Here is a 16,334-nt window from a genome sequence, read left to right on the forward strand (position 1 = left end):
CCTACACTTTTGACCCTTCAGGAAACCATGTGGTCTTGCCCCAGTTTCAAAATTCACCTTACAGCAGCGTTTCTCAACCTTTAAGTATTTGCTACCCAAGTTTTCATAACAGTTTTAATCGCGCCCCCCTAATGTTTTTTTGAAACCCTAATAAAATGTATTCCTATATTATTTGCTGCCGATACACCGCTACAAGTTTTATTATACCTACTTAATTTTTATCAACATTTATCTGACTTTATATTTAGTTTTCTAGTATCAGAATGTAGTTTAAGTTAATTTGTTTTGGTTTCAATAGATGCATTTTTCATATTTTCGATTCTTGTTTCCTTTTTTTCTCATCTTCGCGCCCCCTTTTTTGTTACTTCACGCCTTACAGAAGTTAACCGCCGCGTTACAGAATTAATTTTACATGGTAGAATTAGACCGTGGGCATCTTAAAGGACAAGTTCGGCATTTTTCAAGCTCAAGCTTATTACATCACAATCATGGTGTACATTCATTTGTCACATAAAACTGTGTTCCAAAGCGAAGTGTTTTTTGTAAATTGTAAAAATATCTGTAACTACCAGGGGACATCACTGAACCCCAAATCACAGACACAGTAATGCCTGACCATAATTTTGGGATAAAATAGAAGACACCTTTAAGCAATCACCTGTGTAAGGATCAATGAATTAAACACAATACAAAATTAATTCTTCCTGCTTCCATCCTCCAAGTTGAGTGTTTTCTTTTAAAGTCAACATGGAAACTGCTTTTTAGTCCTCTGGAGTGCTTCCAGGTTGTACACAAACAAGGGTAGTCCTCCCCTGACGGCGCCCTCTGGCGGTTCCCAAAGAACAGGACTGCATCTGCTGATTCCAATTCCCATGTCACTGTGCGGGTGTCCTAAAGTGATCCAAGCTCCCCCACCTGTTGTAATGGGGAATGAACAAGTCCCACTTATATAAGCTTCTACATCTTCAGTAGAATTCACACTAACTCCCGTGGCTGTGGTTGAGTGTGAGTGGAGCAGACTGCTCCATACACTCACACACACATGCACACATCTTTCGAAGTGAGAACTGAGGTGCATGCAAGCTCTGAAAAAATTAAAGTGCATGCATGTGCCATCTAGTGGCTGTGGTTGAGCGTGAACAGAGCGGCCTGCTCCATAGACACATATTCACATCCATGTTTTTTGTTTATAAATGTTGTCACACACGCGCACATGGGAGGCAGTTAAAGAGTCAGAATGGGTGCAATTCCACACCAAACCAGGGGGTGGCGAAGTGTGCTGATCCTTTCTCTCTTTCCACTGCAGACCAGCCGCAGGAAATTCCACCTGGCCCTGATGACATTTCTTCCAGTTCCGGCCCCACTGACATCGCTTCCTCTACTCCCTAGTAAAACCGCCATCTTTTCCTCATCAAATCAGTTCTGTATTGAACTCCAGTCTGTACACACCTGTACCTCATTTTTATCCATTTGCAGCCAGGAACAATATACGGGTGACTGCCCCAAACCTTTTTGTGGCTCATTTGTCTTATTTTTGACAATCTCTTATTAGTATCATATATGTCCACATGGGAGACAACTTCAGGACTCATCTAATGGTAATTCCACCCCGAGTCAAGGGTTGGCACTGTTGCCTCTCTTCTCTTTCCTCTCACAGACTTGAAGATAAATGACAACAATTCAGGGTTCCAGTCCCTTAAGTCATTCTCTTCAGCCTTTCCTGCCTCTTGTCCAGCTCTACCGCCATCTTGCCTCAGTCTAGTATTGGACTCACATCTGGAAGGACTTTAACACTTTTGTTGTTAAGTTGCTTTGTTAATTTACAGGGATCATGGCTGGTGTCCCAACTCTTTATAATCTCTTTGTGTTTCTTCCTTACATAAGCTATATATTTGGACAATTGGACTAAGCAAGTTTGGGAATGTTGATAATTGTGTAAGCTATTATTTGGCTGATGCCTTTATCCAAAGCAACTTACAAAGCCTTAACCATTACACCACACTTCCTGCCTAGTAAAATAATAATAATAATAATAATAATAATAATAATAATAATAATAATAATAATAATAATAATGATGGGCAGCATGGTGGCGCAGTGGATAGCACTGCTGCCTCGCAGTTAGGAGACCTGGGTTCGCTTCCCGGGTCTGCGTGGGTTTCCCCCAGGTACTTTGGTTTCTTCCCACAGTCCAAATACATGCAGGTTAGGTGCAATTGTCCCTAGTGTGTGCTTGGTGTGTGGGTGTGTGTGTGCGCCCTGCGGTGGGCTGGCACCCCGCCCAGGGTTTGTTTCCTGCATTGCGCCCTGTGTTGGCTGGGATTGGCTCCAGCAGACCCCCGTGACCCTGTAGTTAGGATATAGCGGGTTGGATAATGAATGGATAATAATAATAATAATAATAATAATAATAATATACAGAGGCCAAGCAGCATGGTGGTGCAGTGTTTGGTACTGCTACAAGCCCAAATTCCTAGGTTCAGATCTCAGTGTATGCCTTCTGAGTGCAGAGTGCGCATTCACTCGTCTGCCTGGGTTTTTCTCAGGTACTCTGGTTTTACCGTAGTATCAGGAATGTGCGATTTAGGATACAATCCTGATCCGCATTAGAAAGGTTAGGTAATAGATACAAAATAATCCATCCATCCATCCATCCATCCATCCATAAATTGCCTAACCAGATGTCAACACTTCATAAATTGAATTCCCTTTTTTTCTGACCATTTACATTGATTGAAGTCATATTTGTGTGGTCAGGGCAGTAGCTACTGGTAGCAAACTACTGGCAGTCATCCATCAAGGCTGGTCGGGGTTTAGATTGAAAAACTTTCATGTTGGGAAAGTATGATTCAGTTCACCTAATAGGATGTGAGATCACAGACAATTGGATGACACATATGGTTTATCTGAGGTCCACCAGTGGCCGAAGTTTTGACCCAGACGTTCCTGAGAAGCAACAGAATCTCATTTCCAAATCCTAAAATTCAGGTTTCAGCTGCAGAGTCTTTATGGTGTGTCGTCAAAGAGAGTCAGAGTAAATTTGCATTGCACTCTGGGCATAGTCAAGCTTATCTGATTCTTTTCCATTTTTTCTTTGTTTTTCTTTTTTTTCTTCCTTTTTTCAGTGTTTCTTATCTCATGACACTGCAGTTTTCATGTCAGCACTTGCAATTTTCTTTTGAACTTCTTCACCATCTTATCTTGCCCTGGCAGCTCCAAATTAAGAGCATTCAGTAACGCAGTTAGGTCAGTTAAAACTGCTAAAACAATAAGTGCCTCTTCTTCCTCCTCTGTTTAGATACAAAGCAAAACATTCCATAAACCCTTAAACCCTTCAATTTATTTAGCCACTTACCATTCCTGGAGCGATCATCAAGGCAAGCGGCTTTGTAGTTAACAGTCTCCCATATGGGAAGATTTTCACAATGTCACCCAATATTTGTGGATTAGAAAAGTGGAAATTAAGCAATACAGGAAATGGTTTTTTTTTCTCTTTCTATTTTGCAATAAGCCCATCCCAGTTGCCAAGGATGCCCATAATACCTGAACTTCTTCTTTTGCAGCCTCACTTGGAAGTCCTCCAGTATTTTCAAGGGCTTTATGCTCAAAATCACCATAAGGAAACATCACTTTTCCCAATCCTGTCCAATATTTCAACCATTCACACCATTGGGTGGCACCTGTCCTTAGCTAATGAAAAGTTGATTCAAAAACAGGTATGCACACTGTCTGTGTGGCTTTTGCATGTTCTCCCCATGTTTGCGTGGATTCTTCATGTTCTCCAGTTTTCCTCCCATATCGCAAAAGCATGCTGGTTACATTAACTGGTATCTATAAATTAATCCAGTGTTATGAGTGAACGTGAGCGTGTTATTGAGGATGAGGATGCGCACCAATCGCTGTGCTAGAAAATGTCCAGAGAAGAGCGACTAGGCTGATTCCAGGGCTACAGGGTATGAATTATGAAGAGAGATTAGAAGAGCTGAGCCTCTCCAGTTTAAGCAAAAGAAGATTAAGAGGAGACCTGACTAAAGTGTTTAACATTATGAAGGTAAAGTGGGTCGAGACTGCAATTTTAAAATGAGTTCATCTGCAACACAGGGACACAGTTGGAAACTTGCTAAGGGTAAATTTAGTACAAACATTAAGAAGTTTTTTTACAAAGAGAATCAAAGACACACTGAATAAGCTACCAAGTAAAGTTGTAGACAGTAGGACTTTTAAGGACCTTTAAAATTAGACCTGATGTCTATGACGGATTGAAATCTAAGTAATCAACTGTGGGCACTGGCCGGGACGCCCCTTCTTTATATGTTCCAGGGGAGCAAGCAAATGGCTGCGCAGTACCTCCCCCGGACCACTTGGTGACAGCCCCCTTGGGTGACTGTGGTGTGTCAGATACCCGCAGGGCTCCATGGGAGATGGAGTTCTCCACTGCCCTGTTGGGATCCTGGGTGGCCACCAGGAGGCGCTGCAGAGGTTCCTGGGCCCATCTGGGCCGTAATTCAGCCACACCCAGAGGTGCAATTGGAGGCAAGTGGTCAATCACCTGAAGCACTTCTAGGTGAACTATAAAAGGGGCCAGCAGCCACCACTCCGAGAGCCTAAGTCGGGAGGAGGAGGACAACACTTGCCGGGAGGAGTGGAGGTGCAAAAAGTAGTGTGTGTTTTGTTTTGGTGCTTTTGGATCTGTGCAATGCCTGTGGGACACGGGGAAGATGTGACCCACAGGTGAAGAAAAATAACAGTTCATTTGGTTTTATACATGCCTCCGGTGTCAGTCTGTGTCGGGTCGGCACCTATATAGTGCCTATGTTACACAATGTAGAACTCAGTCTTAACATTTGCATGCAATGTAAAATGTATATGTCTCCATTAGGTGTCATTTGGTATGGAATTCGTAAAAGCAGTGTTTATGTTAATTAAATACTTCTGGGTCATATGGAAGTCCCATATTTTGGGGAGTGCATCTCCCTGCAGCGTCCCCTTGTGGCATTAATGGAACCCAGCAGGGCTGTGCTGCCAGACTATAACTCCGGTGTTCCCTGCTGGTCCCTGAATGGGCGCCAATACAGAGGGCTGCTGCTATCTAGAGCCTGGGAGGAATAAAGATCCCTGTCCTCTTCTTCTGTCATGACAAGGGAAGGTATAAAGTCCATGTCCGTTCGGGACGCCTGTCCATTTATTTGGGGCCCCCTGTCAGGGTAAGGGATCTTCTGGACACCTGGCTGGGCTGCTCGTCTATCTTGTGTGCCTCCAACACTGCATAGGCAAAGGATAAGGCATATTGCAATGGCGCTATAAAGCAGGCATGTTGGGAGACACTCAAAGCTGAGATCTGGATCCAGAACCATTTTTGATGTTTTGATTTTGACCATTGTCAGGTCAACGAAAGAAAACAGTCCTGACACAAGTACATCTACAGATCTACACAAGGAGGTTTGCCTGCTTACTTGTAACTGACTGATCACCACACAGAAGTGCAACATTAAACATCTCAGTTGCACTGCATGACAGTGGCATCTGACAACACAGCACTCGACATCCCTACTGTGACACCTAACAGCAAAATGCTCAAGACTCCTACTGATGTCCTTTTGTCACTGGCCGTACAATAGCAACAGAAACAAAGACCACCCCACTGTTTTGAAGAGTTGTACACCATTTCAAGAAACTGGAAGATCACTTGAGACAGTACTTTTGAATGAAGGGCAGTGTAATTGCACAGACAGGTTGCATCAGCCAGTGATGAGTCTCCCATAGTGTGAGCTGGCATTCCATCAACTGCAGCAGGGGGCACCTATGAAAACGGCAAGCCTGCAACGTCACAAACACAATTTCATCTATTGCAGCAACAGTGAGTCATCCTTTAAAGTATAGAGAGACCCCCAAAAGAGCCATGAAAAGAGCAAAGGATCAATGCTGGCACTTGGCAACACTGTTGAAGTATTATTTATTCTGTAACTTGCTGTGTTACCTGTCTAGGCCAAGTTGAAATCTAAGCAATCAATGAAGACCTCCATATTAATATGTACAGTGCACCATGCAATGCACATGTCCCCATTTGATGCCATTTGATATGAGATGCGTAAAACGTGTGTTTGTGGTGTGCCATCTGTTGGAATGGCAAATACAATGCATATGTCTCTGTTATAAGCCATTTGGTATGGAATTCTTAAAAGCAGTTTTAATAACTGTGATGCACCATTAACTTTAATGACAAATGCAACGCATTTTATTACTAAAAATATTTGTGATGCAGTTTAGCAACCAAATGGACACACAGACACTTAACCTTTCACTGTGGATGTGTGTTATTTTGCCATTTGTGAATATATTATATATTGTCCCATCTACTTTATGCAACTACTGCTTTTATATTTGGTAGTAACAACATCACAAGTTCCCAGCAACTATGCTAAAAAGTTAACAAAAACTTTTTTATGAAGTTTTAAAGATATTTGAAGCAGTACAAAGTTCACAGAAACAAAAGTTATATTATTATTCAAGCCAAAGTGGCATAATCTACATTTCCTCCCTCTAGATTGTGCAACCATACACCTTTCATGCTTCTTAAAGGAAACTTTCTTTCATATTGAATTGGAAAAGCTACAGCCCTCACGTCAGAGGGATTGCGCTGGCTACGCTTTCACTAATCTGCCTTTTTGTTATTATTTGAATCACGCCTTTAAAGTCCATTGTTACAAATGCCATATAACAACTCGCTCTTTGCCTGTCACCCCATCTTTGTTTGCTACACCATACACATCGAAAAACGCGCACTCCTCAAATAACTCTGATCGCCTCTTCGGCCTTCCTTCTTTCCTGTCAGTCATTTAGTCGTATTGTTTTCTTCAACCCTTTCCGCACGTCGCTTGGTGACGTCATTCCGCACGCCCCGCCCAGCCTCACGTGTTATAAAATATCTGCGCCAAGACTACTGGGCCCTTCGTGCGCGCGCAGGCAGCTTATGGTTGTTGTGTTGCGTTTTTTCTTGTACTTTTTGACTAGTCAGCGTTTCAATAGGTAGAGCGAAGCAGTTTTTTTGAAATGCCTCGTGTGTATATCGGCAGGCTGAGCTATCACGTTCGCGAAAAGGACATCCAGCGTTTTTTCAGCGGTTATGGAAAACTGCTGGAAATCGACCTGAAGAATGGGTAAGTGGTAGGGGGGGGAAGGGGCGAAGAAACCTGTCCGTTAGCGGCGAGGTAAGATTCGAAAACGGTTCTGCTGGCTCTACTCTGGTAGAACTTGGCTCATTAGTGTCCAACTCCGTTATTTTGTAATTTCCTTGTATGGATACGTGTTGCCAAGTTGTCCCTTTACGCTTAAGGACGACTGCGTGTACCGAGCGCCGCGTGGACAAGATGGCCGCTTAGCGCACAAAAGCGCGCACACTGTTCGATCTGCTGTAACTTTAAAGACGTACTGTGAGTGGCACTAATCTACGCCTTTTTAAAATTGCTTCCTTATGGATGAATAAGGACAATCCGCTAAACGGGATTGCTTTTTTCTAATCCTTTTCTAAGGCTCCTGGGAACCTTTAGATCGTGTTTTGCTCGGTTTTGTTTTGATACTCGGGTCACATTACCGCCCACCATTTCGAATTGTTTAGACAGTTAAGTTTATCGTAATTCCGCACAAATGCTTTATCAAAGCGTTTTTAACTTGTATTACATGATAAAGTTGAGTCTTGTGGAGGTGCACTTTGGTCGTGATGTCAAAGTGTTTTGCGGCCTGACCGTGACGCGCTGTCAGTGAGATCGTTAACTGGCAGTCCGCGTCACATGTGCAGCCTCCATTAATGTATACGTTTTAGCTACGTGTGTCCTGAGACGTTTCTCTCTCTGTTTTTTTTTTTTTCCCTGTTCATTTTAAGGTATGGTTTCGTGGAGTTCGAGGATACCCGGGATGCAGACGATGCTGTGTACGAATTAAATGGGAAGGAGCTTTGTGGGGAGCGAGTGATCGTGGAACACGCCAGGGGACCACGACGGGACAGAGATGGCTACGGAGGGGGCTACGGTGGACGCAGTAAGGATTCTGATTACTTTTCCTCGTTTTATTTAGCCTTTTTGTGCGATTTTTGGCCGTTAGCCTGCGAGCTTACATTTCCACTTCCCTCTCTCCTGTTAGTGTTTATGCTGCTGGTTAAATGCACGCAGTAGGGACTCACTTTTGCCCCTCTGTTCGGTTTCTGATACTACAGCCGAGACAGTCCTTACATCTGTAATGTAAATTTTTTTTTATAGTAAATTGGGGTAAAGTTTCCGGGTATTGGTAATTAGAGTATTAGATTAGCATTAAATTGATTTGGTGTATTTGTCTGTAGGTGGGCTTGGGAGTAGCTTAAGGGTTTAAGAGTCGAAAGGTTTTTTTTTCCTCCCGTTGGGAAATTTGTTAAACTTTTTTTAATAGGTGTTTTACCAATTATACTTAAGATGCTTATAATGCAGAGTAATCAAGGGCATATGTATGCTCCAGAAAATTTATGTCAAGACTCATGGTTTAATTTTTTTTGTGTGACATTTAAATATACTTTGATAGTTTGATGTTTTGAATGTTATGACATTTAATTCAACATTAACGATCCTTGATGTTTCAATTTGAAAGAGTCCTGTGCGGGCTGAGTCCGAGTCCATTGAGGCTAAGATGACTGCCTGTTCCGTTTGGCCTTGGCTTTCACCTTACATTGTGTGTGTGACCTATGCCCTTTGACCCATTGGCTGACCTAACCGGAAGCCATGATGACAGCAGCCTTTTGCCAATAGACCAGGGTGATGGTGAGGAATCCCATTGGTTTTAATATGTTAAGAGATTTAATAAAGCGGTTGAGCTGGAGTTTTAAAGAGAAACAATGTTGCCGCTGTCTGACCTGCTTTGTAAAAGAGCAGTTGGCTTCAATTATAATTGGCCTGGTGTAGGTACTTAAATTTTAATTTTTATATTGTATCTTTTGGTTTAATTATCTGTTAAAAAATTCGGGTAGTAGTACTTGTCTGACTACAGATTAAGTCAACTTTTCTGCAGTTGTCACATAGCACTATGCAGCTGTAAGTGGCATTGACTGCTGTAGCTAAATGTTTGAATAACTTTAAATACAAAACATATAATGTGTTTAAGAGTGATTAATTTTGTATATTGATTTGAATTTGAATAATAACCCGGGAGAACATTCTAGAGAAACACTAGCAGTGCACACAGATTGGCATTAACATTTCTTTTTATTCTCCCAGAGCAAAGACCACCTCTACTGAAGTTACCTGTTTTTAAGGTCCGTGTTTTGATCCCCAAAAAAATTTAGGTTTAAGTTCCTCCTAGGTTGGAGGTGGTCTTTAGTAAATATACTTAGTTAAATTTGCATGTGCATTTCTAATTTTAGTAATCCTCGAGGGCTGTTCTCTTAGAACAGAGCCTAATTGCAGAGTTTAGTTTACCAGTTAACTTTATGAAGTTCACTTGATCCCCCAAAATCTCTTGATTTACAGCCATTTCATTGTTCTAACTTTACATCTTTGTGCTTGAAGGTGGTAGTGGTGGTGGTGGTGGCGGCGGTGGAGGTGGCATGTATGGAAGTCGGCGTAGTGGCAGGGACAAGTATGGGCCACCTGTTCGAACAGAGTTTCGTTTGGTTGTGGAGAACCTTTCAAGCCGTTGTAGCTGGCAGGATCTCAAGGTAAGGTCTTTGTTTTGTTGCATGTTTGCACGCAATCTGTGGCTGTAGACTTCTTGCAGTCCCGCTAATTTAAGGTTTTTTTTTTTAAATCCAGTCTTGTTACATGTGTAACATTCTTATTCTGTCAAGACTAGTGTTTAAATGAATCATTGCCTACCTACTTGTACTCAACATACTAGGAAACATTTTTCTTTTCCTTGTAGGATTTCATGAGACAGGCTGGAGAGGTAACTTATGCAGATGCCCATAAGGAACGTGCCAATGAAGGTGTAATTGAGTTCCGCTCTTACTCTGATATGAGGCGTGCTCTTGAGAAACTAGATGGCACGGATATTAATGGCAGAAAAATTCGCCTTGTAGAGGATAAGCCACGCCGTAGGCGCTCATATTCTGGCAGTCGCTCTAGGTATGTTTATTTTTTTTTTTTTTGGGGTATACTGTATCACATGCTTATGCAATGGTTGCCTTGTACTGAATTTGTTTGGATTTTTGATTTTCCTCTCACAGATCACGTAGTAGACGTCGCTCTCGCAGCAGGAGTCGCAGGAGCAGTCGTTCACATAGCAACTCAAAAAGTAGATCTCGCTCTCGGTGAGTGCATCTCCAAGTTGTTCAACTCTTAATTTAAAAGTGGAGAAAATGTCTTTTGCCAGTGATAAGTGTGTGTGGCTTTTTTTTCCATTTTAGCTCCCATTCAAGAAGCAAGAGCAAGCGTTCAAGGTCCCGATCTGGCAACAGGAAATCCCATGCACATTCTCCAAGTCGGAAGTCTCATTCAAGGTCCCCTGCCAGAAAATCTCATTCCAAATCCCCTGATGGAAAGTCACGGTCCCGCTCACGATCCAGGAAGTCCCGTTCCAGGTCCCACACTAGAAAATCCAATTCACTATCTCCTAGTAGGAAGTCCAGGTCTAGGTCAGACCCCAGAAAGTCACAGTCAAAGAGCCCTTCAAAAGCCAAGTCTGACCATGATTCACGAAGTCCTTCTAAGGAGAAGGAGGAGTCCAAGAAGTCTCGCAGTCGATCTGCATCCCCAATGGAAAATGGAGATGGTGAAAGGGCAAAATCAGCTTCACGTTCTCCCTCGCCCCAACATGATGACAGACATTCCGCATCTCCGTCAAAACGCTCTGCTTCTAGGTCTCCTTCGCGATCTAAATCGCGATCACGTTCTCGCTCTCGTGATTAGCAAATGAAATTTGATACTCTGAGTTGGGTAATTCCATTAATGAAAAGTTGTCGCCATTATTGATGTGCAGCGGCTTTTTGCAGAGCTGCCTTTAGATGCAGTGGGTAAAAATTGTGGATTTTAAAATTTTGCTGTGCCCGTTTATTACAAATTAAAAAAAAAAAAATAATCACATGATGAACCTAAGACAACACTTTTTGGTGTCAGGTTTGCCATTTGTGCTTGTAAATACAAACCCTACTCCTGAACTTTTGTCAGTTTAAAGTTGGAGTGAAATCTTGGATGTAATCCACAGGTAAAGCCTGCTGTTCTAATTTCTTTAGTTTTCATTTTTTGTATTCAACCACAAATTTTCTTTTTGTTTAAACCAAGACTTAAATTTGATGGCCAGACCTTGTTTTATTGCCAAACTGCTAGATCACAAGCATGCATGTTAACTTTTTACTGTACAGATGCATTAAAAGTTCATATGAAAGTCCAGTTTTTTGTCTATCTTTGAGTGAAAAATGCTGATGTGAAGTTTTCCTTGAGCTAGAGTTTAGAGCAAGAGTAGTTATAGCAAATTATGCGGCTTACCTGTAGTGTGGTTTGTATTTGGTTAGTGCGAGTGTAGTAGTAGCATAACGCATTGTATCTGACGACTGCCGCTGTTAGTTTGACATCATTAATATGGACAAAAACGCGCACACTTAAATGCATGGAGGTAGAGAGGCTGCTGCAGCAGAACGCGCATGCGCGTTGACGGTCCACGAGCCGCAAGAAAAAAAAACGCTGGTAAGAGATTGATATAATTTCATTCTACTCTTAAGTCCGTTGTGCCAGGGGCTAGAGGGGACCGATATTTAAAATAAATACGCCGAGGTGGAATGTGTAGCTAGCTCTGGAAAGGTCTAACCTTCAGACATTGTTCTTTTAACGCTGGTCTTGGCGCTGCTATTTACTGGGCTGCAGCGTCACATTGCAAAAAAAAAAAATAACATTACTGGAGTTGAATGATGCTCGGTCTGGTTTGTCGGGACCAGCGAGAATAAACCGGTGCGGTTTGCATGAACGTGTATTGGGTTTTAATTTGCAGATGCGGAGGTGAGTCCGGTTTTGGAAATGTATGTGAAACATACAAAGTAAAATACGGGGGGAATGACAGACATTCCTGAAAGGATTAAATACTGTTCATGTATGAATGAGCGGATTGGCTCCGCCATATTGCTGTAAATTTAGAACAGCCGGCTGTGCGTGGCGTGATTCTCTTAAATGTGCTGCGATACCGCAAGTGGCAGGCAGAGCCGTTCAGAGTGGTGAACAAAGCGATGGGGCGCCGTGAAGCTTGCAACCCGTGGGAGACGCGCGAGTCTGGATCGGGGGACAGCAGAGCGGATCGGTGCCGTGTATCGCAATCTGGTAAAAGGCGGCGTGCCTTTCAGGGCGGCCAGGCACAAGCTCGTTCAACCCGACGTCTGTTCGAATCGGAAGGTGGGCGCTGCGCGCTCGGCTTTTTGATGTGCAGATCGTGATCTCGGTTGGGAGGCCGGTTATCCGACACCCAGGAAGCTTTGAAGGGGCCTCGGCGAAGTGACACGGGTGGAGAAAAGGCGAGCGCACAACGTCGCAACCGTGCCTCGTGGCTGTCAAGTTCTGTTCGTGCCACTTTAAGTTTTAGGTGGCGGATCATCCTTGAGGTTTGCCCGCTCTAATCTGAAGGGAACCGCTCGTTTTTCTGCAATTTACGAGTGGTGTTATGATACAAATTAACGGTTTTTATGTGGTAACTAAGTCGTAAAATGCCTGCAGTCTCTTGTGTAATCGGTATTAAGCACCGCAGAGTGCACCGAAATCCATGAGTTGTATAGTGAGCCCTATTTTACTTTTAAATGAGCTTTGGTTTAAACTGAAACGTGTAGTGTGGGTGGTGAGCCTTAACCTGTTTAATGAAGACATATAGTCATCTAGATTTAGGCAAGTGACCTGTGCTGAAATTTCGAGTGCTGCCTGGAATTGAGCTGCACAGTCTTAAAACACAACTTTTAGCAACCTATATTCAAGTTCGGCATCAATGCAGTGTATATGTTTTAAAGGTACAGGGATATTTAAACCATTCCATAGAGCTAAGATACCTTTTTTACTTTTTTTTTTAAATGTATATAACCTGCTACTATACATTGTAAGGTATACTGGCATCATACACAGTTTTGTGAAATGTATACTGTAGAACACAGTTTTTAATGAAATCAGTATATGGATTAGCATGTACAATGTATGGAAATTTGTAACCCAGGAGAGTGCAGAACTTTATGGTGGAAACACTGTAAAGGGATTCATGCTCACGTTTAAAACACATAACTGAGCAAAATGTGTGTAGCTTAAACCCATACTCAGTATAGCAAGGGACTGGATTTTTTTTTTTTTTTTTTGCCTTGGTACATTTTAATGTACAGTATCGGTCAAAAGCTTGGACATTTTGGATTTTGTTGATGGAAATTGATGCTTTCCTCTGTCAAGATATCATCAAATTGATATAATACAGCCAAAACATTACTGATTTTGAATTTATTATTCACTTAACTGTAAAGCCATCTTTTCAGCACCATCAATGACCTAACAGTCAACTCCATTGCCTTATGTGAGCTAATTGGTTATTAGAGAAACCTTTGTACTTGCCTTCGCACTGCTGACACCTGTTATTTTGTTCACTTGGAATGCAAGGTACCAGCATTCATAAAAATCAGTTCTGGGGTCACAAATGAAACAGTTTTCTAAAAAATATATGTCTATTGTGTTTTCAAATCTGTTACATGGAGTAACCTTCATTTTGCACAAAAAAACACGAACACGTTTCTTGAGAAAGCCCATTTAATTTGTCCATTTTTTGAAGCCAGCCAAAACTGAAACTTTGAGAATGCCAGTACCTTGCAATCCAAGTGAACAGAACACGATATTTCAGCAGTGCTAATGCAATTGCTAAGGTTTCTCTAATAGCCAATTGGCATGTAAACATGGCAAAATAATAAGCTAATGGAGATGGCCATTGGCAAAGTGAAGGAATGGCTGCTGACAATGATGCCTTGCAGTCAGATGTGAAGAATAAATTAAAAATCAGCCATTTCAAGTGGTAAGAGCCATAAGCAATAGGAAGAATGTGCTGTTTTTATTTTTTAAATCAATATAGTGATATCTTGATAGATAAAGGTATCCATTTCTATCAAAAATATGACCTTTCTGATTGTGTGTGTGTGTCTCCAGACTGTTGACTGGTACTTTGTCTCAAAGTGCTTTACAAGAAGGTAAAGGAAAAACATGCAATTACAAAGGATAAATAAATACAAATACAAAAAAAATAAATGAGTATGAACTTGCATGGTAGAGCAGGGGTGGTGAACTCCATGACTGGAAGGCTGCAGTGGCTGCAGGTTTTCATTCTAACCCTTTTCCTAATCAGTGATCAGTTTTCATTGCTAATTAATTCTTTTGCCCTTCCTTTTAATAGCCCTGTTTTTAAGGATTCAGTCCTCTTAATTGATTCTTTTCTTCGTTAGATGGCAGCCAAGCAGAAATTACATATGAAACGAGCCAACAGATGACCAGCTAAATTGGGGCGTCAAACTCCAACCAGTTTCACTCCAACCAATCTCTTAATGAGAAGCAAAGCACAAGCTTAATTAACAGCAAGGATTTAATTCCATGGCTTGTTGCTGCTCTCATTCTGCCACAGCACACATTTCCAAAACTTTTGATTTTCTGTTTTTCCTGAGAACACCGTCAAAATGTTTTGGTGACCTGAGAGATCAGCCTTACTGAGACCGTCGCCTTTCTTTATTTTCAGATATTGTGTGAGCTGGTCATGTGGTGGCTTGTTTTGTGTCTCATTATTGTTTGACTGCTAATTAAGGAAAAAGAAACAACTAAGGTGCCTGAGTCAAGTTAATTAAAACAAATAAAAAGTTAATTAGCAGTAAAAAAACTGGTCACTAATGAAGAAGATGGTTAAAATGAAAGCCTACAGCCACTGCGGCCCCTAGGACCAGCGTTTGACACTTGTGTGGTAGAGTCTTGAAAATAGAGTCGTTGATGGGCCCCCGGAGTGGCAGCAGGTTTTTGATGCCACCAGTCTTCCAATCAGTGCGTTGGTCGATTTTCTCTCTTAACTGATCACATTATTTAAGTAGGTGGGCTTCGTTTTTCTCTCCTCTTTTGGCATTCAGAAACACAGCACAGCGGTGTGAGGTTTACCTTTATAAGACATCTAGAAATATGTGTGTTCTTGCTATAACTTTAAATGCTTAAATCTCCTCGGTTGTTTTCATATTAATTTGCATTTTTTTTACCTGTTGCTCTTTTAACTTTCTCCTAATAAAAATAACATCAAGCAGAACCGACCCCCTGACCAATGCTGAAAGCTGCAAACTACTTCAGCGTCAGAGCCAATGGTGTGCTCACTACAAAATGGCTTATTAAACGACCAGAACAGGTGGAAAAGCACAATGATAATCGTGATGATGGTAAAGAATTAAAAAGAAAAAACCTTCTCAGTTATCCTCATGTAGCATACATAAATGCTTGGGAGATTCTAATAAATATTTGCTAAATTTACTTTGAACCCTTCTATTGGCTAACTGAGCTTTCGAGGCAACTGAGACCCCCTTCTTCAGACAGTTTGAAATTACAAATATCACAAACATTACAACTTGACTGAAGAAGGGGTCTCAGTTGCCTCGAAAGCTCAGTTAACCAATAAAAGGGGTCATCTTGCTTGACGTCTCTTTGCATCCATAATTTCTAGCACAGTACAACACCCTATTACTACACTGACCCCAAAACATAGAAAAGACAAAACTCCAATTAAAAATCAGAGGTTGATTGGAACAAAACCCTACAGCCACCGGGGTGTTGAACTCCAGGCCTGGTGGGCCACAGTGGCTGCAGGTTTTCATTCTAAGCCTTTGCCTAATCAGTGACCAGTTTTCAGTGCTAATTAAATTCTTTCATCCATCCATCCATCCCGCTGAATCCGAACACAGGGTCACGCTGGAGTCAATCCCAGCCAACAAGGCAGGAACCAATACTGGTGCCAACCCACCGCAGGACACACACAAACACACCAAGCACACACTAGGGCCAATTTAGAATTGCCAATCCACCTAACTGGCATGTCTTTGGACTGTGGGAGGAAACCCACGCAGACACGGGGAGAACATGCAAACTCCACGCAGGGAGGACCCAGGAAGCGAACCCAGGTCTCCATACTGTGAGGCAGCGGAGCTGCCGCTGTGCCACCGTGCCACCCATTAAATTCTTTACCCTTCATTTTAATAGCCCTGTTTTTAAGGATTCAGTGCTCTAAATTGATTTGTTTCCTCATTAAATGGCAGCCAAACAGAAATGAGATGTGAAACGAGCCACCAGATGACCAGCTAAACTGGAACGTTAAACTCCAGCCAATTTCACTCCAACCAGTCTCTTAATGAGAAGCCTATT

At 42.0% G+C, this 16,334-nt stretch overlaps 1 protein-coding gene across 2 annotated transcripts; it reads left to right on the top strand.

Moving 5' to 3' along the window:
• The first annotated feature begins 6,934 nt into the window (after positions 1-6,934).
• LOC120521035 (serine/arginine-rich splicing factor 6-like) lies at positions 6,935-11,345 on the top strand. Of its 2 annotated transcripts, XM_039742930.1 has the most exons (6): positions 6,935-7,157; positions 7,880-8,034; positions 9,528-9,676; positions 9,880-10,082; positions 10,184-10,267; positions 10,364-11,345. In XM_039742930.1, the coding sequence occupies exons 1-6, from the start codon at positions 7,051-7,053 to the stop codon at positions 10,863-10,865; spliced, it is 1,200 nt and encodes a 399-aa protein (XP_039598864.1). In that variant the 5' UTR covers positions 6,935-7,050; the 3' UTR covers positions 10,866-11,345. The 2 variants fall into 2 exon arrangements, with proteins under 2 accessions (XP_039598864.1, XP_039598865.1); XM_039742931.1 differs by lacking the exons at positions 6,935-7,157; positions 7,880-8,034 and adding an exon at positions 8,183-8,783.
• The last annotated feature ends 4,989 nt before the right edge of the window (positions 11,346-16,334 follow it).

This window comes from Polypterus senegalus, unplaced genomic scaffold, assembly GCF_016835505.1.
Source record: "Polypterus senegalus isolate Bchr_013 unplaced genomic scaffold, ASM1683550v1 scaffold_382, whole genome shotgun sequence".
NCBI classification, from domain to species: Eukaryota; Metazoa; Chordata; class Cladistia; order Polypteriformes; family Polypteridae; genus Polypterus; species Polypterus senegalus.